The sequence below is a fragment of the Erinaceus europaeus genome, chromosome 3 (assembly GCF_950295315.1).
Source record: "Erinaceus europaeus chromosome 3, mEriEur2.1, whole genome shotgun sequence".
In the NCBI taxonomy this organism is placed as follows: Eukaryota; Metazoa; Chordata; class Mammalia; order Eulipotyphla; family Erinaceidae; genus Erinaceus; species Erinaceus europaeus.
This window is the reverse complement of record NC_080164.1, coordinates 60,526,025-60,552,214: the sequence shown is the minus strand read 5'-3', so window position 1 is coordinate 60,552,214 and position 26,190 is coordinate 60,526,025. Positions and strand designations below refer to the sequence as shown.

The following is a 26,190-nucleotide window of genomic DNA, read 5'->3' as shown; positions in this document are numbered from 1 at the left end:
CTTACAGCATTAGATTTCATGGTTTCTATAATAAACAATTTACCTCCCACTGTCTTAATAAAGGGCATTATTTTGCTATTAGAATTTATAGAGACTATGCTGATATCTAAAATAATATGCTACTTACTGTATCTACTAGATGACAAGTAGCCAGATTTCTACTGAAATGATAGGATTACCCAAGCCTTATTTTATATAAACTTGAAATTTTAAAAAGCAAAACAACTTCTCAGAAAATAGAAATTGACTTTCTTGGAGTTATTTTCCTAATTGCTGGCCAGAATCTGGAGTCCCCCCCCCCATTTCCGCCTCCAAAGTTGCTGAAGGCTTATTATGGTTTGTGAAGCTATCTTTATAAAGTAGCACGATTGACGACTGTAATGCTAGCAAGGACTAAAGTGTTCTTTATTTTATAAATACCCTTCAGATAAAGTTTATATGAAGGTTAAAAAATATTATGACTAATCTAGAACACGTTTTTCCATGACCTTTAAAAAAATAGTTGTTATGAGTAGAAAATCAATCATACTAATTTTAAAGGTTACTTATTCCTTTAAAATTACTATATTATTAAATAGTTTATTCTTCCACAAAAATGAGACCTATTTGTTTTAAAACAAACTTTTATTTTTTATATTTTTGCCTCTAGGGTTGTCACTGCCAGCACTATGAATCCACTGCTCCTGGGGCTCTTTTTTTTTTTTTTTCATTTTTTTGGATGGGACAGAGAGAAATTGAGAGGGGAGGGTAGATGCAGAGGGAGAGAGACAGAAAGACCTGCAGACCTGCTTCACTACTTGTAAAGGGACCCCCTTACAGGTGCACATCTTTGTGCTTACTACTATGTGCACTTAACGGAGTATGCCACTGCCCTGCTCCCTAAAACAAAGTTTTACAAGGTGCTTACAGACAAAACTATTTTTCAGTTTCTTATCTGAAAGTGGGAAAGTTTATGTATTCTCTATAGTGCAGGTGAATCTATCAACAGTTTATCTGTAATAGAGATGCTTCCTTACATTTCATAGAGATGATAAATTTTGTTATAGTACACAGGCTTTTGGATTTTACCTCATTTGACATTAAGAATGAAAATGGAGTTTTATGTTTACTCAGTTTTTGAATCTGAGAAGTGTAAGATCTAGAGATGCTTATGTTATTAAGTGAATAAATCAGAAAAATAAGAGTTCATTTATGAGAAAGCATTATTCAATCATTATCTTTAAAAGATAACTATACAGATTGCAGTAGGAGGCAAAATTTAAGCTATTAACCATATTATAAATTATTGCATGCATTGATTTTGAAGATTACAATAATGTAGATACTGACATGTGAAATGATATGATTTAAGAGCAAATACACCATTTTATAATATATGGGGAGTATGCATGACATACCTAGTTAGTAGGTAACTGGTACAGATTTCCAGATTTAGGAAAGAATTTTGTGAGTACTAATTACTAGTCTTCACTGTTGAATTTTTTTTTTTTTTACTTTAGTACATTTTGTATGTTAGACAATAGTGGAAAACCAGTTCTATTCTCAGAGCACATACTTCTAGGAAAGTTAATCAGTGGGAACTATGAAATGAAATTATACTGTGTCTAATATGCTAAAACGAAAACGTTTATACCAGGGAGAGGGAGTGTGTGTGTGTGTGTGTGTGTGTGTATGCATGCCAGAACTTTCCTCTGATATATGTGATGCTGGAGATCAAATATACAAATTGAGCACTCCACACTGCCTCCCCAGTCAGTACATTTACACTGTTAGATAAGCTTCTAGTATCAATTGGCAGGGAGAAAAATCAAGTTCAATTAAGTTAATTTTGATAATTATAATAACATTGTATAGTTTAGTCACAGAAAGGGAAAATCTATGTTTTGCATTTCTGTTTCAGTCATGTGGTATCTATTTTCAATAAGTACAGAACTTTGATAATTAACTAGTACAATGTTAATAGTTATGTATATGTACTAAGAAAAAGTCACATTGATGCAGTAATGACTTTCAACTCATTATATATATACATATATATATTCTTAAGTATGCAAAATTTTACTGAGAATTTGATGCAGTCCTCAAATTTATCTGAGGACATTGGATATGTCTACCCAACTTGTGTTTTATTAGCATAAAAGCCCCCAATTGCATTTCTAGATGTTTCTACAAATACTAAAGTTATAGTTTTACATACTTGAAAAATTTACTGTAATTCTTTACTTGTTAAAACCCATACATTAAAAAAATGTCATAATAGCTTTTTTTTCTGTAGTTTTAGCACCTACCTATTTTTATAATTGCTTGAATAGAGTTAGACTTCTGCACACATTCTAAAAATCAGTGTTAGCTCTAATACATAGGACTTCTGATTGTTTTCTTTTTTTTTTTTTTGCTCTAGTTATAGGTGCATGTTACAGATTGCCATTGTGGTTACTGTGGTTCATTTCATTAAGCTTCTTGTTCTGCTTTTTTGAGACTCGGGAAACTTTTTTTCTGAGTGATTGTACTATATTGTTCCAAATATAAGGCCACCCAGAATAGAAGGCAACCTCCAACTAGAAACAGCTCAAATATGGAGAAAGGCTGGGGGCCCAGAGCCCGGCGGGTCTGGCAGTGGTGGCAAGGGTGCCGAGGAATAGGAAGATGCCTGCCCACTCTCCCGGTGAGTGAAGATGAGTCAGTTGCTGCATATGCTTGTGCCTAAACAGATGAATTTGTTGGTAGAGAAAAGGATATACAGGGGAGGGAGTAGAAAGTGTTGGCATTTCTAAATCTGCAGAGGGTAGCTGGTACTAGAATCACTCACCTTCTAAACAGTTTTCTTGAGGTCCTCTTGAAGTTGGGGTGAAAGTTGGTATAATCCCAAACCCTGGACAAGAAAATAAAAGTACCCTAAAACATAAGTTTAAAAAATTAATTAGTGGCATGAAAACAAATTGTCAGATACTGGACATCCCTAGATCTATTCATTGCCTTTCAAAGTGACCACTGAACCAGGAGGTGGTACACACACTGTATTTATGGTCATTTCCAATTTTATTAGGATATCCCTCTTTTTTATTCCCTATATCCCGAATCAGCCAAATTACAATTTAAATGTGCTTAATTTTATGAGAATAACTCCAAGAGACAGTTTAAAATAATTTGTTATACTATATTTCTTTCAGCAGCATTTTTTAAATAAGTCAGTAGAAATGTATTAATCAACTGAAAGTATGTATTGCTAGAACTTTAAATATGTGTCTGATTCTATGAAGAATATTACAGTCTAACCTTTTATAATAACTAAATGGGAATAAAGTATAATCTGTTATAATCTAGAAAACTATTTATCATCTAGTGTACAAATTTAGCAGGCATTTGGCTCCCTTTGTGACTTCACAAAAATGACACATCAAATATGATCTTTCTGATCATACTAATCCATGGCTAACACAAGAAATTAAAAATCTTTTAAAGATTGTATCCTATTCTAGACTTTTATTGCTGTATTTTTAATACTTTAGTAATGTTTGTTTCTGAGTATATGCAAGTAAAACAGAACTCTCAGTAAGTTTAACACTAAATTGTCCAAAAGATTTGACTTAGTGAATATACTGATATGTGTGTTATTTTATCAGTTCTTTAAAGAGAGTTATTATTTTTTTTAAACAGAGTAGCTGGGTTGAAAGCAGTTTTAAATGGCATTGGTAGAGGGTGGCCCAGAGAATGGGGAGGTCTTACTGCCTGCCACTGCCAAATAAGATTATCATTGGGAAAATAGCACAGCAGTGGTGAATCCTAGAAGAGGTTTGAAGTGAACTCTACATAACCTCAGAGGCCTTGTCAAAATAGTTCATAAGGGTGGTACCAGTAGGGAAGGAGAATAATTGAGAATCAGAATTATTTAGGGATAAAATGCTTCCTTCATTTTGGAGCCATTTGATTAATACAGAGGAAGAAGCTATCTAAGATTTGATATGGAAGGATTGCCCAAAAACCGTATCTAAGCTTCAAATATCTATAGTTACCATTGTATTGTTTGTAATGGGCACCATTATGTCTCATTTTATCTGAATTGTAAGTACAGGCAGAGATTTATAACTTCCCTCCAGAAGGGGGTGGGGCTGTTATAGTTAGTTATCCTACTATTAATCATTATTAGCAATGGAGAACAGAAGTTGCAGAGGTGACCTAAATGTCTTATTCACCTGCTTAGTCTTCCTATGGGCTAATTAGAGTGGGGCAGGAAATGACTATATTATATAACTCTGAACAAGTAAAGGAACACAGCTCTGTTGGTCTGTAAGTTTGATGGTAAGGGGAGCCTTAAAAAGCACAGCGACAAAGGAAAGAAGATACTCTGACTTGTGCTAACTGTCTTATAAAAATCAGTAGAAATTTCAATTTATTTACCAATAGTATGGTTCACATATGTAATCTACACCAGTTAAGTGTTGATGTTCTCGCTGTTGCCTGTCACCAAATGTATAGTGGAGATGGTGAAAAAACTCCTAAGGCACCATTACTTGTTCAAATTCATACAAGCTATAGCTTCAGTAGCCCCTTTCCGAAGACTAGATTCACAGGATCAGCTTAAATGGAGCAGGCTTTAATCTGTTGAACATGAAAAACTCTATGGATTTGTTGATGGACAGAAATTAAGATCTCTCGTGCCTACTGAGTACAGGCATCTCCATAAAAATCACAGTTTAGAAAATTCCAGTTCATCTGCTAAAGAAAGAAAGAAAGAAAGAAAGAAAGAAAGAAAGAAAGAAAGAAAGAAAGGGAAAGAAAGAAAAGATAACCCTTGCTCTCTGTTTCTTTCCTAATCCATTGTTTTTCCCTAAACATTTCCTAGAAAAAGTGCAGATTTTTACTTCTTTCCAGCTCCTTAATGGTACTGTGACTCTCATAGGTCAGATTAATCATGAGCAGGTTCTGATTTCTCAAAGTTAATTTGTAGAGTTACTAAAAATCTATATAACTTACGATCTCTTATTTTCAAGACCAGAAACTAAGATAATTCTTTTCTAGATCAGTGTTAAAGTTGGTTAAATCTCTTTGGAAAATATTCCGTTATAGGCATTTTCCTCTAACAAGGATTTTATAGGAGACATAGTTTCTCCGTTTTAAGAATTCAATGTGTTTGCATTTTTCTGAGACATATGGAATATGACATTTGAGTTGCTGAGAGGGCATGTTTAACTTACAACTAAGTTTAAAAAATATTCATGAAATGCTTATAATGACCACCCCTTAGGGAACACTGTTCTCTTTGGTAAACCCGAGGTGACAGTTGGACATGTGTAGAGATAACTTTTGGTTGTGTTATTGAAGGTCAAATGTAGTTTTCAGTTAGAAGTTTAATAACATCTTGAGATAGACTAGAATAAAAACAAAATGGCTAATTCTCATTTGGCAGGAAAACTGAATATTGAATGACATCTATAAAGTTACAAACGACTTTTGTTTTAATAACAAAGTTGTTGATTTTCTACTAAGGGTTCTTTTAGGTTGTCATCAGGGGCTGATGGGAGTAACAGTTCACCCAACTCTCCAGCTAGCTTCAGTGGACATACCACACCTTCTCAGCAGCCTGAACCCGTGGTACATTCTCTGAAGGTAACCAACTGTGTACAACCATTTATCCAGAACTTCAGTTGTGTTGTGGCTTGTTCACTGTAGTTTGGTATCCCTCATAGTCTTGTTTTAAACATAATTTATTTTTTAACTCTTTAAGCTATATATGAAAAAAATATTTTAGTTAACTATGGATTTGAGTACTTAAAGTTGAATCTCTATTTTACTATCTTGTTTTGAATGTTGTGGTTCATATATATATCAGCATCAAAGTTCAAGCTGTGCATGTATATCCATATGTGTAAAATATTGTTGCAGTGTTTTGTGTCATGGATGTTGTCCAATGCAGTGTTAATAGTTGACTAAAGTAACTACTTTGTGTGTGTATAATTAAGTACATTGTGCAATTTATATATGAGTCTAAGCAGCTTGCAGACTCTAGTTAATGCCAACTTGTAGGGTACTGCAAAATGCATAGATGGCCTTACTCAGAAAGTTATCTGAGCTTTTACTTAAGGCTTTTGCAAACATTTGAAATTTTGTTTTTCTCTATCAATAATGATTTTCTACAAATGAAATGAAAAATACAAACCATGACTGAAATTAATAGCTCAGTATTTATCTAAAGCAATAAAACTTATCTTAAAAATTGAGAAATAGGGAGTCGGGTGGTAGTGCAGCGGGTTAAGTACACGTGGCGCAAGGCGCAAGGACCAGCGTAAGGAGTCCTTCGAGCCCCTGGCTCCCCACCTGCAGGGGAGTCGCTTCACAAGCAGTGAAGCAGGTCTGCAGGTGTCTGTCTCTCCCCCTCTCTGTCTTCCCCTCCTCTCTCCATTTCTGTCTGTCCTATCCAACAACATCAATAATAACTACAACAATAAATCAACAAAGATAACAAAAGGGAACTTAATAAACAAATAAATAATAATAAATTGAGAAACGGGAGTCAGACGGTAGTGCAGCGGGTTAAGTGCACGCGCAAAGCGCACAGACCGGTTTAAGGATCCAGGTTCAAGCCCCTAGCTCCCCACCTGCAGGGGAGTCTCTTCACAAGCGGTGAAGCAGGTCTGCAGGTGTCTACCTTTCTCTCCTCCTCTCTGTCTTCTCCTCTCTCCATTTCTCTCTGTCTTATCCAACAAGAACGATATCAATAATAACTACAACAATAAAAAAAACAAGGGCAACAAAAGGGAATGAATAAATAAATATTTTTAAAAATTGAGAAACAAGTTCTTAGTTTATCAGTTTCAAGGTGTGAAACTCCATCCTCTGAATTATTTTTAATTCCTATTATGTAGATTTGAGCAAACCTTTCAAAGACATAACATACAGACAGAATGTTTCAGTCATGTTTTTGTAAAGTAAGTTTCAAAACTTTCCTAAGATTGTCTTGCTTCAGAATGATTCATTATCAACCTGAAAAGGCATTCTTTTGGACTGGACAACACTTGGGAAACATAAAGTGAAGATGTAGATGAGAATTCAGAATGTTTGGTTTGGGGAATGATTTAGCTTCAGAAAATTTAGCTTGTTCATTATATTTTACTGACTTAGATAAGATGAGTTAGCTTCTCCCAAACATTAACTGACTTTGATGGTTACTGGTATTCTTGTTGGCAGTTTTGGTTGGGGTAACTCAACTGAGTAAACTTCTTGTTAAGGCTCACCAGAATGAGGGATCCTGCTCACTTGTGCTCGGCAACAGCATTTGGATTCTGCTTACCATAAACACCATGCTAAGTAGGCTGTTACTTTAGCATGAATCAAGTGCCAGTTATCTAAAAGTACATTAGAAATGAAAAATGGGCAAGCAAGTCATTTCAGTCTTGGTTTATTACTACTATCTGTCTATATGCCAGAAACAACACACTTCCTGCTCAGAATATTTGAAAGCTATTTCAGTCTGTTGCCTAATCAAATAGAAAATGCAGGTTTATTTTAAAGGTTCATTTTACAAGTGAGAAAGTGACCCTCTCTTATTTATTGTGGAGGGAATTAAACATGGGACTTCACTCATGGGAGTCCATACCTGTGAGCCAAAGAAGCAAGTGCAATTTGGGCCAGTCTCCTAATTTCTCTTTGTATCTGTGTTAGTAATGATTTAAAGGGAAGGAAAGCTCTTTGATTTTCTTGGAATTCTCTAATTTTCATAGAAAATTTTATATCAAGAGAGGACAATCTTATGTTATAATCAGAATACTTATGTCCTCCCTGACAGATGGGTAATGCGGAGCTACTGAAGATTCTTTACTGGGTAATGTGAGGCTCTTGAGTTTCCTTCTGTAACTTTGTCATGAAATCAAAATATGCATAATGTATGGGATATGCATCTTAATAATACTCACTTTTGCATTATCTCAAATAAAATAAATGTAATTACTTGGCTCATGTGCTTCTAAAAGTCACTGATCTAAACCTGATTTATATCACATGATTTTTTTTTTTGCTCTGAAATAAGTAATTAGAACAGTGACTCAGTTCACATTGATAAGTTTTGAGGAAAATACCTTAAAAGCCATTATTGGAGTTTCACTTCACTTGGTAGAAATTAACTGATGTAGTACACTTCTCAGAGGTACATAACAAAAAGATCTGCCTACAAAATCAATTTAAGTACTCTATAAATATATACTGAGCCCACTGATAGTGTGTAAAGAATGTAAATAGACTCTAATTTGAGATGAGCACCAACGTAAAGTTTTCATTTATTCTGTCAGATTCATATAGTAAGGTGGCTGGCTGGAAGTTTTAGTTAACAAGAGAGTAGTTTGTGAATAGAATTATTTGTTGCAGGATTGAACTCTAGTGAGTCTCAGTGTTAACTTGACTTGAAGATGACACTTTTATTCATTGAATATTTCAGCTCAACGTTTCAGTTGTGTAAATTCTCATGTAATACCTTTAGATGTGGTCATTCATTGACAGTGACAACAGAACCAGGAAGTATAGCACTAACATACTTTAGTTAGGATTTGAGAAGAGGAAAACTTTCTTTATACCACACTAGTACTTTAGCTTTAAATTCTGCTTTAGTACCGTATTAAGCCAAAGTTAATTTTTGTCCTTTATTGTAAAAGATTTATTGCTTCTAGTCCATTTATAGACACTTTAGAGAAGTATACTCATTAGCCTCTAAAATTGCCTGAGTGTACCTCAGACACTACTTTAATATAATCTATTTAAACTGTTGCTTGGATATTTGTATGTATTATGAACAATCATTTCTCTTTTATCAAAAAGCTGTTTCCATGTGTTCAAGCAAAAACTGTAAGAAGTCAGTGCTGGTGTTAAAAAGATTTCTCATGTGCATATTGTTAGAGTCTAAGCAGATTTACCTGTTATCATCTTTTCTATAGGCTATGTCTTCATATCATATGGGCTATTTGGCATATAGTTAATTATACTGCTCTTGTTTACAATGGGGAAAATGACTTATTGACTAAATTGAAATTATTAATGTCTAAAATAACTAGATGTATTAATTGTTAGTGCTTCAGTTGATTATTTTTAATGGGTATTTGACATTCAAGTAAACTTGATTTCAGTATCTCTCAGAACAACCATCTAAAGACTTTGCCATATACTAATCCACTCTGATATGCAGACATGGAGAAAGTAAGTTTTACAAAGTGGAGCTCCTTGCTGATTTGATTTATAACTAACGAGTTCTGTTCCATGTGAAATTTGCTTTTCTTTTTCAACAAATCCAGGTCTTGGATGTTCAGGAAACTATAGATCGTCAGCAGGGTAAAGAGTTCATGAACATGACCTTAGTGAGACAGAAAAAGCTATAGTCAGAGAAATGTGCAATGTAAGTTTAATATGCTTTATTGTGTATTCTGTGTTGAAAGCCTCATCACAGCTTAGCTGTTGCTTTATGAATACCTACATATGTAAATAAAACTGACTCTCATCATCTTTATAGTGTATTATTAATACCATTCCATTAGCACAATAGTGGTTGATTATTTCTTTAATAATTTATAACTAAATCTGGAAAAAGTTTTAATCTGTCATCTAAACTATTTCAAGTTTTGATCAGATAAATGAGTTTATTTTTCAGAGAGCAGTGCTTAAGATAATCTTATGAACAAGAAAAAAACACAGCTACCTTCATATTTGTCACTATTTGTGGAAAAAAGTCACCATATTGATAGATATTATTTTGTATAACATGAAGAATTAAGGAAATAATGCCTTTCAGTTGAAATAGGTTCAGAGATTAGTAAGAGGAATAGACAGGAACTTTGATGCAGAGAGGAACACAGTAAAAAATATTGACATGCCTTTCCTAGGACTAATAGCCTATCTAATCATAAGAATGATTTTATTATTAGCCCCTGCATTTAAATTTTAGTATTATTCATGTTATATTTATCAAGAATATAATTTGTAAAGCTCTTAAAAACTTAGAGTATAATAAAGGATGGATTTATTAAAAGAAAAAAGTCAACATATTAAACACTAAGTTTAAATGACTTGCTATTGCATTTTATCTTCATTCTTTGTCCAATAGGATGTCAAAATTACCCTTAAGCTACAAGGACCAGGTACTTACGTCTCTTTGAGATGGCCCTGGATACCAATAAATGTTACATAATAAATCCTGTGGGTATTTTATATGTGCTAGGCAAGAATTTGTCTCCTGCTTGCTTATGTTGTGACTTATGCTTTTATTGTAACACATCCCATTTTATTGTAACCCATTTCTGTGTATTTGTCTTTGTCTTAAATTCACCACTGTTCATTTTCTGTAGCTTTTAACCTGCCCTTCTTCTTCTGGCGTTTGCCCTTCTTCCGTAGCCAGACAACAGCTTCAGGTTAACCTGCCCTGAAGCTTTTCAAATAGAATCCTTCTAATAATCTTTTTTAAATGTGTCTTAAACCTAGGAATGCCAGTGATCATATCCCAGTGACTCCCCAAACAGTAGTATATGGAGCTTCTTTGTAATTCACATATCTAGGTTTCTCCCACTTGATTTTAAAAGAATCTTTGGTTAAGAAATGTGAATATTAAAAAAAAAATCCACATTTTATATTTGAAGAAGTAGATTCTGAAATTCCATGCACCAACTGTTTTCTAATGAACAGTGAAATTCAGAATATTTCCAGATTTTATTTTATTTCATTTTACTTTATTTTATTGCCACCAGTGATATCGGTGGGGTTCAGTGCTGGCACAGTAAATCCACTGCTCCCGGCAGCCATTGTTTCTTTTTTTTTTTTTTATGGAATGAGAATGCAAACCCTTATAGATGATACAAATGTGTGTGCTTAACTAGGTGCGGAACCACCAGACCTCTCCAGATATCTTCTGTGCACAGCTTTTCACTCTCCGTGCATAAATCTGGGAACTCCCATTTTCTTTCCTCAAAAGCAAATATATCTTACAGAGAAGACTATTTCCACTGTACTGAATACAAGCACTATTTTCAAATATTAGAAAATTCACACTAGTGAACTGGATCTTGATGGATTTTGTTTTGATGTGTTTTTTGCTCTGTCTTAAATAAAATACTTCAAAGGCAGCATGGAATGGTATTGTTTGTCCCTGATGTGAGATAAATATGGAGAGTGAGCTCTTAGATTTATCTTTGATCTCCTAAATCACAGGAGAAAAATGCAAGCTAATCTAATTTGCACTGTTAGCACTCTTTTTGAAGCTATCTAAAAACCAAGAGAAGAAAGTGCTGTGACTTCAAGTAATAATTTGTCATAATTATAAATCATCTGAGCATCAAAAATAGTGAAAACTGGAAAATTGATTTCTGTGAAACTAAGATCAGCCAGAGAAATTGTTCACCTGAGGGGCCAGGCAGTGGTGCACTGGGTTAAGTACACGAAGTACTAAACGCACATAGTACTAAGCTCAATAACCCATGTAAGGATCTTGGTTTGTGCTTCTGGCTCCCAAGCTGTGGAAGTGGGGGGTGGTGCTTCATAAACAGTGAAGCAGGTCTGCAGGTATCTCTTTTTCTCCCTATCTTCTCCTCTCTCAATTTCTCTCTGTCCTATCAAAAAAAAAAAAAAAAAATGGCTGCAGGAGCAGTGGATTAATAGTGCAGACACCAAGCCCCAGAGGTAACCCTGGAGGCAAAAAAAAAAAAAAAGTTGTTCACCTGGTACAGTGCCTGCCTTATCTTAGCTCAACATGTTGTGGAGGCATGGGGGTATTCGGGTGCTGTGGTGTCTTTCTCTCTGAATGGAATATTAGACCTAAGCTGTAAAATCACACATTTGAAGAACTGTTGGTGCTAGGAAAGAAAGGAACATTTGCATTTATAGTAATGTCATAATAAAGGTTTCTAGGGGCCGGGTGGTGGCGCATCTAGTTGAGCACACACATTAAAGTGGGCAAGGATATAGATGGGATCTCCCCCAGTCTCCTCTTGCAGGGAGACATTTCACAAGCGGTGAAGTAGTGCTGCAGTTTCTCTCCTCTTCCCTCTCAATTTCACTCTGTCTCTATCTAAAATAAATACATAAAGAACCATGAAGATTTCTCATAATGTGATGCTGATTAAAAGATTCAGGAAGAATTTAAGATAGTAGAAGTACAACTGTGTGTTGTGATTTCATTGATCCTGCTCTGACCTTTTTTTTTTTTTAATCCCTTTTTACTTCAGCTAAGGAGAGAGAGTGAACACAGCACTGCAATTCCTTTCCATAAGGTGGCCCTCCCACAGGGTACAGGGGCTTGAACCCGGGCCACTTGCATGGCAAGGCACCCCCCTGTGCCTGGTGAGCTATGCCTCAGCACACAGAGTTTTTGCCTCAATTTCTGGTGTTCCCCTGAAGATAACTTGACATTTCTTTTATGGTCTGAGACTTAATTACAGCTCCATCATGCTGATTCAGAAAGCATGAAATATCATTTCTTAGAGGAGAGTATATTATTTGGGAAAGTATTGCTTTGTAGTAATGGTTTTATTTTAGATTTGTTTGCTTGGTTCTTATAAATGCTGAGGAGAATTGAAATAATTGACTGGTTCTGAGGCACAATCCCATGCCTGTTCTTTTAGACAAAAAGTCACTATTCTGTGTCCACTTTAGTATAATGGGCTTATTTCAGAGCTCTGTCTTCTCCGAGTTTCCCTATACCACAAGAAATTAAGGGCTAAGGCCCATTATATTGTACAGTTTATGAAAAATGAATGAACCAATAGGTTTTTTATTTTCACTCAGAGCAATGTAAATTTTTGTGGAATTAATCGATCTGGATCTAATCCTTATAGTGGAACAGTGTTATTTTTCTTTGTTTAATGTCACTGATTTAACTTTTACATTATTCTTACCCTCAACATATTGCTATCGACCAAACTATTAGTATATGTATATTTGTATTGATTTCAGTGATTCTTGAATTTTTTAAAGAATCTTTGCCCTGTATTTGTATATTTTGTTGTTGTCTGAGGTCATACTGTTTGGTAGCTAAAACTTCTGATACTTTAAGAACCCCCTCCTGTGCCCACCTGAAATCTAAACTACCAGCTCAGGCCTTTAAAAGTCTCAACAACAAAAGCTCTTTCATTTTCTTTGTGACAGATTAAACATTCTGATGTCCCTACTTCCAGGTATATAATATAGAAACTAGGATGATTTTGTTTAGAGATTTTTAGTTCCAGCTACACATTGGAAGGGTTTAGAAGACACAGATGCCTCACCTTCACCAATAAAGTTGGTACAGTTGGTATCTGAAAGTCAGAACTACTATCAGAGTTCTCCAAGTGCTTAGTGCACAGCCAGAATAGTTGTGCTCATGTTACTAGATTAAGGTGGCACATCATTCTTTCATTTTGACCCTGGCATCATTCTTTCATTTTGACCCTAGCTGCAAACAAAGTGTAGCAGTCCCATTTACTGCATCACATTTTATTTTGTGTTTGAGTTTATTCATGTGGTTACTTTGTCTCTTGTCTTTAAATTACTCACAGCCCTTCTCCTGTATCTCCCTTTGGGGAGGAAAAAAAAAACAATTGGCATTGTAGAAGAGGACAATTAAGATGCTTTTTTTTTTTTTAAGGTTGTGTGGAGGAAACTTGGCGATGCTGCAGGCTCTTGTCCTGGAATTAGGCAACATTTGTCGGGAAACCAGTACAAAGGACCAATGTGAGAAGCACAGTCTTTTAAACATGAGATCACAACTGCCAGAGAGTGATAAGGAAGAAAGAATGGACTTCCACAAGCCTGGACCTCATGAAATAACATGAAATAGTTGTCCACTGCATATCTTTTTCCCTCTATAACATTACCAACTAAAGCTGTATTTTGTCTCTCTCATTTCAATGTCCTCAATAGTCAATCTCAAACAAGATAGCTTTGGAAATCACCATCTTGGTATTAGTGTTTTCATTAGAATTAAAACCATTTTTGACTGTTCAGAAACAAGGTTATTACGGGAAACCTGCATGATTGGAAGAGTCAGTAGAACCTCAGTCAGTGCTTTTGATAGAGTTGACTCATTGTATTAAGTGGTGGAGGTTTTCCTCCATGTTATATTGAAAATTAAAGTAAATAAATAAAAGGTATCTTCCTGCTTACCAAGTTTGAGATCTAGGCACCTGTTTCTTATATTTTAAGCAACAAACTAGTAGTTCCTGGCACCTAATTAATTTGGATGCAAGATTAGATTTTGAGGCTTTTGTTTTTTACTTTTGAGGTGCTAAAAATAACAAATTTTTACCAGCTAGAAGGGTAGCAAGACTTGATAGGGTGCTTATTTGAAGAGTACCATTTATGTCAGTGGAACAGAATAAATATTTTGTTTCTCTTAGTATTGATGTATTGTTCAGGAAGACATATCTTGGGGACATTAACTTACATTCCTTTAGTGTGTCCATTAATGTTAACAATTTGAATTAAAGAACAAATATAATTTTTCTGTATCCAGCTGTGAAATGTCAATTTATACAATTTAGTTTTTAGACATACCATTATATTTAATAAACTTTATGTAAACCTTAAAATATTGCTCTGCTTTTACAAAAAAAAAAAAAGCTTTCTTGCCTACAGCAACTGTTTTCTGAAAGTGACGCATGTCCTTCATTGAGGCTAAAAGCTCTTCTTCAGATTGCTTGAGGTTCAAAAAAGAGGTGCACTAGCTTTGCTTAGTTTATTTCATATTTTTGGTATCTACACACACATATATATAAATAATCTTAGAATGTGTATCAGAAATGCTATGATAGATATTTTGTGTTTATCCAAATGCAATGATAGTTTCTTGTATGAATGTGCAAGAAGCCTGTAAAAGAATAACAAGTTTTTACTGTAGTTTAAAATTATAAATGTAGGAATGCAACAATTCCCATTTTTTTAGATTTAAATTATAGGGATTTGATTCCTGTTGGTGTAGTTTTTAAATGGGCTCATTAAATGGTGTATTGTGAAGAAATTTCATTACACTTTTTAAATGTTAGTGTGATGAATACCCACACCTCTGCTTTTAGAAAATATTTATGAATTAATTTACTATAGAATTACCTCTGTAATTATCATAATTGGGTTGCCATTTAAATGCCATATATTTTTAAAATACAATTACACTATAAAAGTAAATTGCTTGCTATATTTCTCTTATACAAAAACTTTCATCCTGAAATTGTTGTATTCCTACACTCCGGAGACATTTAAAACAAGTTTTGTGCCTGCAGACACTAATATAAGAACACTGGTCTTTTGGCAGAATAATTGTGTACATTTTGATACTGTATTAAAACTATTTTTTTAAAGTTCTGCATAAAATGAGTAGCAAGTATGTGTTCATCTTAGCAATGGTAATAAATTATTTAATCTCAGTGTTCTTTCCTTCTTCAAAATGTTTTCCTAAACTGATAGATGTTATACGATTCATTATGTTTACAATGAGGAATTTCATATTCAGAAACACTTTAGTTCATAGAGATAAAGAATAACTTAGATTATTATGTAAATATAGGTCATATAGAAGGAAACTACTAAAACCATGTAAATCTATGTATTGAGGGAAGACTCAACATGCATGGAAAACACACATACATTCATGTTAAGAAAGAAGACATAATTTCTTGGAAGTCAGTGGAGAATAGGGAGCCAGAAAATGGGTAGGTTGCAGACTTTCCAGTGTTTGTGGCTCTGCACTTGACCCTTGGCACCATATAAGAGTTAAGTGTATAGTGGAACCAAGAAAAAGAACCAGTCAGTGACGTAACATGTGCAAAGCCCATGATTCATCCCATGGCACCATATTAAAATGTGGAATAAGACTATCTTTTCTCATAGCTAAATTACTAGAAGACTTATTAGATGAAGAACTTGGGGCTTGAATCTTACTATTGCCCAATATATTAATAAAAATAAATGGCAGCAACTTCTGTGTGACCAGTTTATTAGCTTTTGGTCTCTCTAGAACAAAGACTAATATATCTTGACAGAATAATACTAATCATTAAACTTAGAAACTTACAATCAAAATCTAAGCTTGTCAGTTATTTATTACCAGAGCACTGCTCAATTCTGGTGGATGATGGTTTCCAGGGGTTGAACCCAGGACACTCAGTTATGAAAGTCTTTCTGCGTAAACATAATGCTGTCTCCCCTGCCCCAAATCTGTTTTTAAATAAACACCTTTTAAATTTAACATTTTAGAATTTAACAACTGCACAAGGCACGATAGAAAAACTAAGATTTGTTTGGTTATTTTTTAAAAACTTTGTGACCTTTGTAAAATGTTGGCAATATATTAAGAATGATTTTTTCTTATTTTAAAAAACCATCTAATGAGTGCCTACCACTACCATGCAAGTAGACACAGAACTTTGATTCCTGACTTCTGGTTCTGACTGTTCTCAAGAAACCCATGAGTTGATATTGATAGATTGTTCTGGTTTATGATGGTGCTAGGAACTGAACCTGAGACCATTGGTTCCTCAAGCATGAAAGTCTTTTTTTTTTTTTTTTTATTTAAGAAAGGAGACATTAACAAAACCTTAGAATAAGAGGAGTACAATTCCGCACAATTCCCATAACCCGGTCTCCATATCCCATCCCCCCACAACTGACTTGTCGATCACTATTAAATAAACCATTTAAAAAAAGAAATACACCCAAAAACTATGGAGACTGAACAATGTATTTCTAAATAACACCTGGGTCACTGAACAACTCAAAAGAGAAATTAAAAATTACTTGGAGAAAAATGAAAATGAAGAGACCAACTACCAGACCCTGGGGAATGCAGTAAAAATTGTCCTAAGAGGCAAGTTTATGGTAATGCAGGCCCATATTAATAAGCAGTGAAAATCTCAGTTAAACTACCTAACACCACAACTGAATCAACTAGAAAAGAAGCAACAGAGACCCAAAACCCAGTAGAAGGAAAAAAAGAAATAGCCAAAATCAGAGTAGGAATTAATGAAATGGATTCCAGAAAGATGATCCAAAAGACTAATAAAACCAAGAGCTGGTTCTTCAGAAGGATCACTAAAATATACTACTGGCTAGAATCACAAAAAGAAAAAGAAAGCTATTATAAAAAAATCAGGAATGAGAAAGATGAAATTACAACTGAAAGTGGGGGGATACAATGAGTCATATGTGAATATTATGAACATCTCTATTGAATTAAATAGGACAACCTAGAAGGGATGGGTGCATTTTAGAATCATACCACCTGCCAAGCCTAACCCAAGAGGAAGTGTATAGCTTAAACAAGCTAATCACTAATTTTTATTTTGTTTTTAATTTTTATTTATAAAATAGAAACACTGACAAAAACCATAGGATAAGAGGGATACAACTTCACATAGTTCCCACTACCAGAACTCCATATTCCATCCCCTCCCCTGATAGCTTTTTAAATTGAATCAGTCATCAGAAATTTTCCCACGAATAAAAGTCCAGGCCAGGACAGATTTACTAATGAATTCTATAAGACTTTCAAATAACTAACACCTATTATTCTTAAACTATTCCAGAAAGTTATAAAAGGACAATCCATACCCAACATGTTTTATCAGGTGAACACCACTTGGATCCCCAAATCAGGAAGGGACTCTACCAGAAAAGGAAACTGTAGACCTTTATCCTTGTTGAACATTGATGCAAAGATCTTGAACAAGATCTTGGCAAATCGAATCCAACAACATATCAAGAGAATAATTCATCGAGACTAAGTGGTATTCACCCCTGGGAAATAAGGAGTGGTTTAACACCTGCAAATCAATGTAAGTCATCATAGTGACAAAAAGAAAGATAAAAATCACATGGTCATATCAATTGATGTTGGTAAAGCTTTTCAAGATCCAACACCCATTTATAATAAATACCCTCCAGTAACTGGGAATAGAACAATCCCTCAACGTAATAAAGACGATTTACAACAAACGCACAGCTAATATCATTCTCAATGCAGATAAGCTGAAAACTTTGCCCCTAAAATCAGAATCCAGACAGCATGTCCCCAATTTCCACTATTCAACATAGTCTGAGGTCCTTGTCACTGCAACCAAATAAGAAAGAAATATTAAAGTCATATATATTAGAAAAGAAGAAATCAAACTATCACTCTTTGCTGATGACATATTATGCCTAGAGAACCCCAAAGACAACACCAAAAAACTACTAGAAATGATAAATTCAGTAGAGGAGAAGGATACAAAATCAATACACATAAATCTGTGGCATTTCTGTATACAAACAAGGGAAATAAGACTGACTCCCAATTATAATTAAACCCAAAAAGATAAAATACCTTGGGGGCCAGGTGGTAATGCAGCGGGTTAAGCGCACAAAGCGAAAGGACTGGGGTAAGGATCCGGTTCGAGCCCCCGGGACACCTACAAGGGAGTCCTTTCACAGGTGGTGAAGCAGGTCTGTAGGTGTCTATCTCTCCCCCTCTCTGTTTTCTCTCCTTTCGATTTCTCTCTGTCCTATGCAACAACAATGACAACAATAATAGTAACAACAACACCAATAAACAAGGGGAAAAAAATGGCCTCCAGGAGCAGGGGATTCATGGTGCAGGCACCAAGCCCCAGCGATAACCCTGGAGGCAAAAAAAAAAAAAGTTAAAATACCTTGAGTTGAAACTCATGAAAGGTAAATGATCTTTATAACAATCTATAAGATATTGCTTAAAGATATAGAGAAGGGCACACAGAAGTGGAAGCACATTTCTTGTTCTAGTTTGGAAGAATAAGCATTATTGAAATAGCCATTCTACAAGAAACAATCTATTATTTCAATGCAGTCACAATCAAAATTCCAATGGCATTTTTCAAGCAAATTGAACAAGTAGTCCAAAAAATTTTGTGGAACCACAAAAGGCCAAGAATTGTCAAAGCACTTGTGGAAAAAAAAAAACATGGATGTATCATGCTCCCCAACTTCAGTTTATGGGGGCTGGGCAGTAGTGCTGTGGGTTAAGCACACATGGCGCCAAGCACAAGGGGTCCCGGTTTGAACCCCCAGCTCCCTACCTGCAGGGGGGGTCACTTTGCAAGTGGTGAAGCAGGTCTACAGGTGTCTGTCTTTCTCTCCTCTCCATCTTCCACTTCTCCCTCAATTTATCTTTCTTACCCAACAATAGCTTTAACAACTACAAGGGCAACAAAATAGGGAAAAAAAGACCTCCAGGAGCAGTGGATTCATAGTGCAGGCACTGAGCCCCAGCAATTACTCTGGAGGAAAAAAAAAAAAGGTGGAGCAGAATCAAAAGCTCAGAAATGAACCCACACATATACAATCACCTGATATTTCAAAGGGGCTGAAACAATTCGGTGGGATGGGATAAAGAAGGTCTCTTCAACAGAAGGTGCTGTGAAAATTGGACAGCCACATGTAGAAAAGTGAAACTAGACCATCACTAACACTGTATACCAAGGTCAAATAAAAAATGTATTAAAGATCTAGATATTATACCAGAAACTCTAAAATTTATATTAGAAAATGCAGTGAAAATCTGTATTACCACTATGCTATCTCCCCAGCTTGAAATGATGGATTGCCTTAATTATTGCTTCATCGAGGTTGTGAGAAGACCTTCCAATTTTCTTTGAGTCTTCTGTCTAAACTGCCTATTCCGTCAAACCTTAGCCCTACCCTAACTAAAAGACTGATTTTCCCTTGCATGTCTTATCTTTCATTCAGACTGGGTATACCTACTTGCTGCTGGCTTATCAAGATTGCTTCTGAAAGGAACTCAAGATATCTCTGAGGCATTCATATATTCTAATAGTCTGTCCATCCTATTACACAATTAAAGAACAATATAGAACCATATATGAAATTAGCAAAATCTGACTTTGGAATATAAAACACAACAATAAGTTTTTTGTTTGTTTGGTTAGTTTTGGTGAAAAGAATTAAATACCAAAGATGTTAGGATGCCATCATGTTAAGCTATGGTCAAAGTAAAGTATGGCTTACTGAATGTGGCTTTAAATCAAGGCCATTTGATTCTATAATGAAATCTGTATCTTTGAACAAGGCTATCTTCCACTTTATTGAATTGTAAGATTCTGTGTAGCTTGCTAATTCCTAAATTTAGTGGGTTTGACAGTCCATAAGAGGTAATGGCAAATGTGCAAGATAAGAACTCCTGTGTACATGGACTATGGAATTATATTGTTAGAGATAGGGAAAGAATCACATCAGCACTGAGCAGTTTATTCACTACTACATAAAAGAGGTTCTAACTGCAAAGTTAACAACTTCAGGCACTTCTTACACATCACCTAGCCTACTACAGGCCTCATTAAGAGGTGATAGGTGTAGGAATGAAGAATAAAAAGGAACATGGGTAAGTATCTCACATAACTGTAAAAAAAAAACAAACTCCCATAACTATTTGTTTTTCATGTTATTGTGAAACATTTGAGAATAAAGTTTCTATAGTGTTAATTAAAGAGTGAATCCAGAATTCAAAATACATGCTGGAGAATATTACTGGGGAAAAAAAAAGGAATACCTTTAAGGTTGCACTGAACAAGATAATTTGATAAATGCCCTGAATTCTGAAGTTAACTGGCAATAGTTATGAACTTGGTATTTTGCCTCTTTTATATAACTCTTCCCTTCTTGAGTTATGCAGAGCACAAAAGAGGTTGCTTCCCCTAGGCTAGAGCAAAACCTTTGGGACTGGTAACAATCAAGCCTAGATTATTAGCTTCTGACATAACCTGTCTAGAAGTTTATCTAACCCTCTCCTTTACATGGACATTACAAAAGTGATTATATCTCCTGTACCCTAAATTTAGCAAGAAATTTCAATACAAAGATGAAAATATATAGCTATCATCTAACATTAGAAAAAAAAACCACAATTATGAACCAGAAGCACAAAAAGGAACAAGGAAAAAATTAAAAGAATTTCCAAAGTATAATCAACATTCTTAGATGATGAAATTATGATATAGTAAAAAATATATATATACCATGGGAATAAAATGCTAGTATAAAAAAACACAATACTGTCTCTATGTAATGGGGTATTGCTGAGAGCATATTAGTTAATCTGAGCCCAAGAAATTATACTAGAGCTCAAGCTCAGCAAAATTTTAAAACTATGGAAGTCAAAACTCCCACAGACTACCATTTCCAGTCATATTTAGTCCTCTATTCTAGTCATTAATTTCCCTATTTTACATGAGTTTCAGTGTCAAAGATAACCTTAAGAACATTTTAAGGAAGGTCCATTTCTAGCCTTGTGAGGGTTCTCCAGACTGCTCACCACAGGGGGTTGGACCAATTTATATTCCCACCTGCAGTGCAGAAGGGTATTTATATACTTTCCTCATACTTGGGAGCTACTTTCTGCCCTAATCCATCTTTCTAGTCCTATTCTCATTTCTGGCACCATCCCAAATAATACTTTTAGGCCACCTGCATGTTAGCTAACAGGCACAGGCAAAAATTAGTAAACTCATAGACCACATGGAACATATCTAAAATAGACTTCCCAGCTTCTTTCTGCATGAAGAGCTCTTGTTTCATTTGTTATATTCCTACCTTTGGGTTGATGTTTATTGAGCAATTTGTTTTATATCTTACCTCCTTTCATCCATCAAGCTGCAGGTATTATGATGACACCATCCTGACTTCCCTGGGCAACTGACCTCAACAGTGTATCCTGGAACCCTACCTCTCCAGAGTCCTATCCCTATCCCACTAGGGAAAGATAGAAACAGTCTGGGGGTATGTATCAACCTGCCAATGCCCATGTCCAGCGAAGAAGCAATTATAGAAGCCAGACCTTCCACCTTCTGCACCCCATAAAGAATTTTGGTCCATACTCCCAAAGGGATAAAGAATTAGGGAAGTTTCCAATAGAGGGGATGGGACATGGAACTCTGGTCATGGGAACTGTGTGAAATTGTACCCATTATCTTACAATCTTCTAATCATTATTAAATCACTAATAAATATTTAAGAAAACATTTTAAAGTAAAGGTAAATTATAGATAAAACCTCATTTTATTAAAAATTTAAAACATTCTTTTAAAACTCAAGATTCTACTGCTTTCATGATTTTTATGTTTAAATTATAATCCCATCGGAGGCCAGGTGGTGGCACACCTGGTTAAGTGCTTATATCATAGTGCACGAGGACCCAGGTTCAAGCTCCTACTCTCACCTGCAGGGGGAAAGCTTCACAAGTGGTGAAGCAGGGCTGCAGGTGTCTCCCTCTGTCTCTCTCTATATATATATATCTCCCCCTCCATTCTCTATTTATCTCTGTCTGTACCCAATAATAAATAAGTAAAATTTTTTATATATTTATTTCCTTTTTGTTGCCCTTGTTGTTTTTATCATTGTTGTGGTTATTACTATTGTTGTTACTGATGCTGTTGTTGCCGGATAGGACAGAGAGAAATGGAGAGAAGAGGGGAAGATGGGGGGAGCGAAAGATAGACACCTGCAGACCTGCTTCACCGTTTGTGAAGCGACCCCCCTGCAAGTGGGGAGCCAGGGGCTGGAACCGGGATCCTTACGACGGCCCTCGAGTTTTGCACCATGTGCGCTTAACCCACTGCACTACAGCCCAACCTCCCAACAAGATACTTTTAAAAAGAATTTTAAAGATTTGTTCTTATCACCAAAAATGTTTTTTTTCTCGGGACATTCAGTTTTCATTCAGATCCTGTCCTGAGCTGATAGCATATAATATGTAACAAAATAATTGCTAGGAGAATAGATTCTTATGCTAATCATGAATGTAGTTTCATAGAACACAATATGTCAGAAATTAGTTGAACCACTGCTGTATATGGGCCAAGCTATATGAGATTAATATAGGACTTCTGAAGAAACTTATAAAAATCCATTTTCCTTGGATTACTTCAGCAAGAATCTGGCCTAGGGTGTCTGTCTGGTGGCCTAGGTGACAGTCTCTCATATTCTGTTTTTTGTTTGTTTGTTTTTTGTTTTTAATCATCACTCTTCCTCAGGCTTGAGTTATCCCTATAGTGAAGACATTGAGACTACTCAAGACTTACTTCTTTTTTCCAAATCTATAAGGGAACCCTCCCTCTACACTCCATGAGAATCAGAGGAGCTGTTTTAAATTCCAGTTGAATATTGATTATTCAAAAAACCTGCTTCAGTAAAAAGTCTCATTAATTGTTAATAATGATTGGCTCAGGAAAACATTATAAAGTCAGTCATCACATGCCTATAGCCTAGACACATTTCATTTAAGTTCATTTTTTTAAATCTTTTTTTTTTTATTGGATAGAGACAGAAGTTGAGAGGGAAGGGGAAGATAAAAAGGGAAAGAGACAGACACCTGCAGCCCTGATGTACCACTTGTGAAGCATTCGGGACTGCAGGAGGGGACCAGGGGCTTGAACCTGTAATGCACACTAGTGAGTGAGCTTATCAAAGTGTACCTCCTCCTAACCCCCATCTAAGTTCTCAGGGGGAAAACAAATCCAATTTTGTGGATGGTAATTTTTTTTCTCTTCTGTGGTGTGTGCTAGGGAAACATTACATTTCTTTGCTGCTATATTGGCTGATTCTTACAGAAGTCACTCTGTGAAGAATAGCATCAGAAAAAGGAAGAGTTAGGTGATGGAAAAAGAGACAAACACTGATTATACCTTATTTATAATACATTCTACTTCTGAACTGTTAGTGGAGATGTTCATTTTTTAAATTTATTCATTTATTGGATAGAGACTACCAGAAATCAAGAGGGAAGTGTGTAACAGTGAGGGAGAGAGAGAGAAACCTGCAACACTGCTTCACCATTCTACGCTCGACCGGATCTGCCAATATATGCGGATATCTTCGCCCACCCTGTCCAACGCTTGACGTCTCGTCACCCAATCTGGTCCCCTATGCATACACTGAACTTCTCTGTTCCAGTCTCTTGGAAACAGAGTTGGCAGTCAGCTGAGGTAAAGAACAAACACCTCATCACAGACCCCTGCAAGCGTCAACCCGGCTTTGACCTAGCACGTTATGATTGGGCCCTCCTCAATTGCTATCGAACAGGCCATGGCCGGTGAGCCGCTATGTTCCATCGCTGGGGAGCCAGAGACGACCCGAACTGCCCCTGCGGCTACAGACAGACTATGACCCACATAGTCAACGACTGCCACCTCTCCAGATTCAAAGGAGGTCTCGAAACTTTAGATCAGGCTCAACCTGACGCTGTTGACTGGCTACGGAAGAAGGGCAAACGCTAGAAGAAGAACCACTCATAAAGCTTTCCCCCTACAGTTGGGGACCAGCGACTTGAATCTGTATCCTTGCACAATGTAACATGCATTCAACCAGGTGTGCCACCACCCAGCCCCAGGAAACTAATTTTTTCCATATTGTTTTAAGGCAGTTTGATTTAGAATTCTTTTGGCCACACAAAAATATACTAATTTCACTGTACACTAAAAAAGTTACAAATTTGATATACAATCTCCTAATATAGTGCATTAGAGAAGAAATACTTAAAAATTTTTATTTTGATCACATAGATCAGATTACTACTTTTCTGTGGTGTGTGGCAGTGCTAGAGACAGAACCTTGATGTTAGAAATACAAGCTACTATTAGTCAAAAATATCCTTTTTAAACATGGGCTGAGAAAGAACCTCAATTACTAAGGTCTATTGCTTTTGACAATCTAGGGGAGAGAAACAAATTATCTGAAGCTCAATGAACTATACTGGGGGCTTAGGAGAGAGGGAGGGAAATAAAGACGAATCAGGATCATCTGGGATGCAGGCTGAAGTGAATGGTAGCCTGCCACGGGCACAAAGGATAAGGAATCCTAGGAGTTTTAAGAGTTTCAAATACACAAAGGGACCAGTGATAGTGGAATGTAAGTTTGGGGATTCTAGTTTCAAAGACAAGATGAAATCAAGAGACTTTTAAACCAATGCCAGAATTTTGCTAAATTTCATTTACCTTCTTCCCATCCTTAAGAAGATTCCTTCAAAGTTGTATCCTTGTACAAGGTTATATAATTTTGTCACACAAATACATGCATGCATAGAGCATTGCTGTGTCCAATATACTCACGAGTGCAAATCTGCAATATGTTCACTCAACATTTTTAGTTAGGTATGGGTGAATTTATATGTATCTAATGTGTTGATGTGTAATTTTGTAATTATAGCTATTTTGTAACATTACACAATAAAGTACAATAAGATATTTTGCTACTAACAATGCTTAATAAAAATTTAAATGCAATTTTTTTTTTTGCACCTTGCCCTGGCCTGCGGGGTCTATCAACGGAGACCTAGGGTAGGGGGTGAGAGAATGAAGGAGATAAGAGACACAAGGAATAAGAGCAAGACAGGAGGTCTGATCAAGCTCTGAAAATTTTATTTTGCAGCCGCAATATAAGCACAAGCAATGAGGAAGTTCTGCTAAGGAAGTGGGGGAGGAAGGTGGGTGAGCAACTTTCCAAATGCTAGATGGTAATCTCAGTTCCAGTGGTTGGAATGTCCTCTCACAGGCTATATGAGAGTCTTAGCTAAGGCCTTGGCTCCCGGCAGCACCTATTCCAGAATTTTTTGGAGGTTTAACATAATAGTAAGATACCTTTTATTGCAGGTGTTACTATTTTCAATTAAACATTTTCAGAGGTCTAGCAAAACAGCTGGACTGTATATTAACATGCACGTGAGCCAGGCTCCCACAACACTGGTACAAACTTTGTGCTTCTGTGTTGTTTTCCCTTACCTTCTTTACTTTTTTCTTCCCCCATTTTTTATTGGATAGGACAGAGAGAAATTAAGAGAGAAAGGGAAGATAAAGAGCGGGGAGAGAAAGACACCTGCAGACCTGATTCACCACTTGTGAAGCATCCCTCCCAGATGAAGATGTTATAAATGGAATAAGACTCTTCAAATTAACTTCGGGCTGAGAGTGAGATCATCCCATATTCATCCTTCTGTTTCTGACTTATTTCACTCAACATGATTTTTTCAAGGTCCATCCAAGATCGGCTGAAAACAGTGAAGTCACTCTCAGCCCGAAGTTGAAAAACAAGATTAGAAAAGAAAACACAAGTTGAACCTGAAATAAAATTGGAGTATTATACCAAAGTAAAAGACTCTGGGGTGAATGGGTGGGTGGGGAGAATACAGGTCCATGAAAGATGATGAATGACATAGTGGGGGTTGTATTGTTAAATGGG

At 35.8% G+C, this 26,190-nt stretch overlaps 1 protein-coding gene across 1 annotated transcript in view; it reads left to right on the top strand.

Annotated features, from left to right (window-relative positions):
• CCDC85A (coiled-coil domain containing 85A) overlaps positions 1-15,362 on the top strand; it is a 235,098-nt gene extending 219,736 nt beyond the window's left edge. The window contains 5 exon segments of the mRNA XM_060187242.1: positions 2,531-2,665; positions 5,488-5,607; positions 9,276-9,323; positions 9,326-9,376; positions 13,589-15,362. Coding sequence (XP_060043225.1) covers positions 2,531-2,665; positions 5,488-5,607; positions 9,276-9,323; positions 9,326-9,376; positions 13,589-13,678 — 444 coding nt within the window. The 3' untranslated portion in view covers positions 13,679-15,362.
• The last annotated feature ends 10,828 nt before the right edge of the window (positions 15,363-26,190 follow it).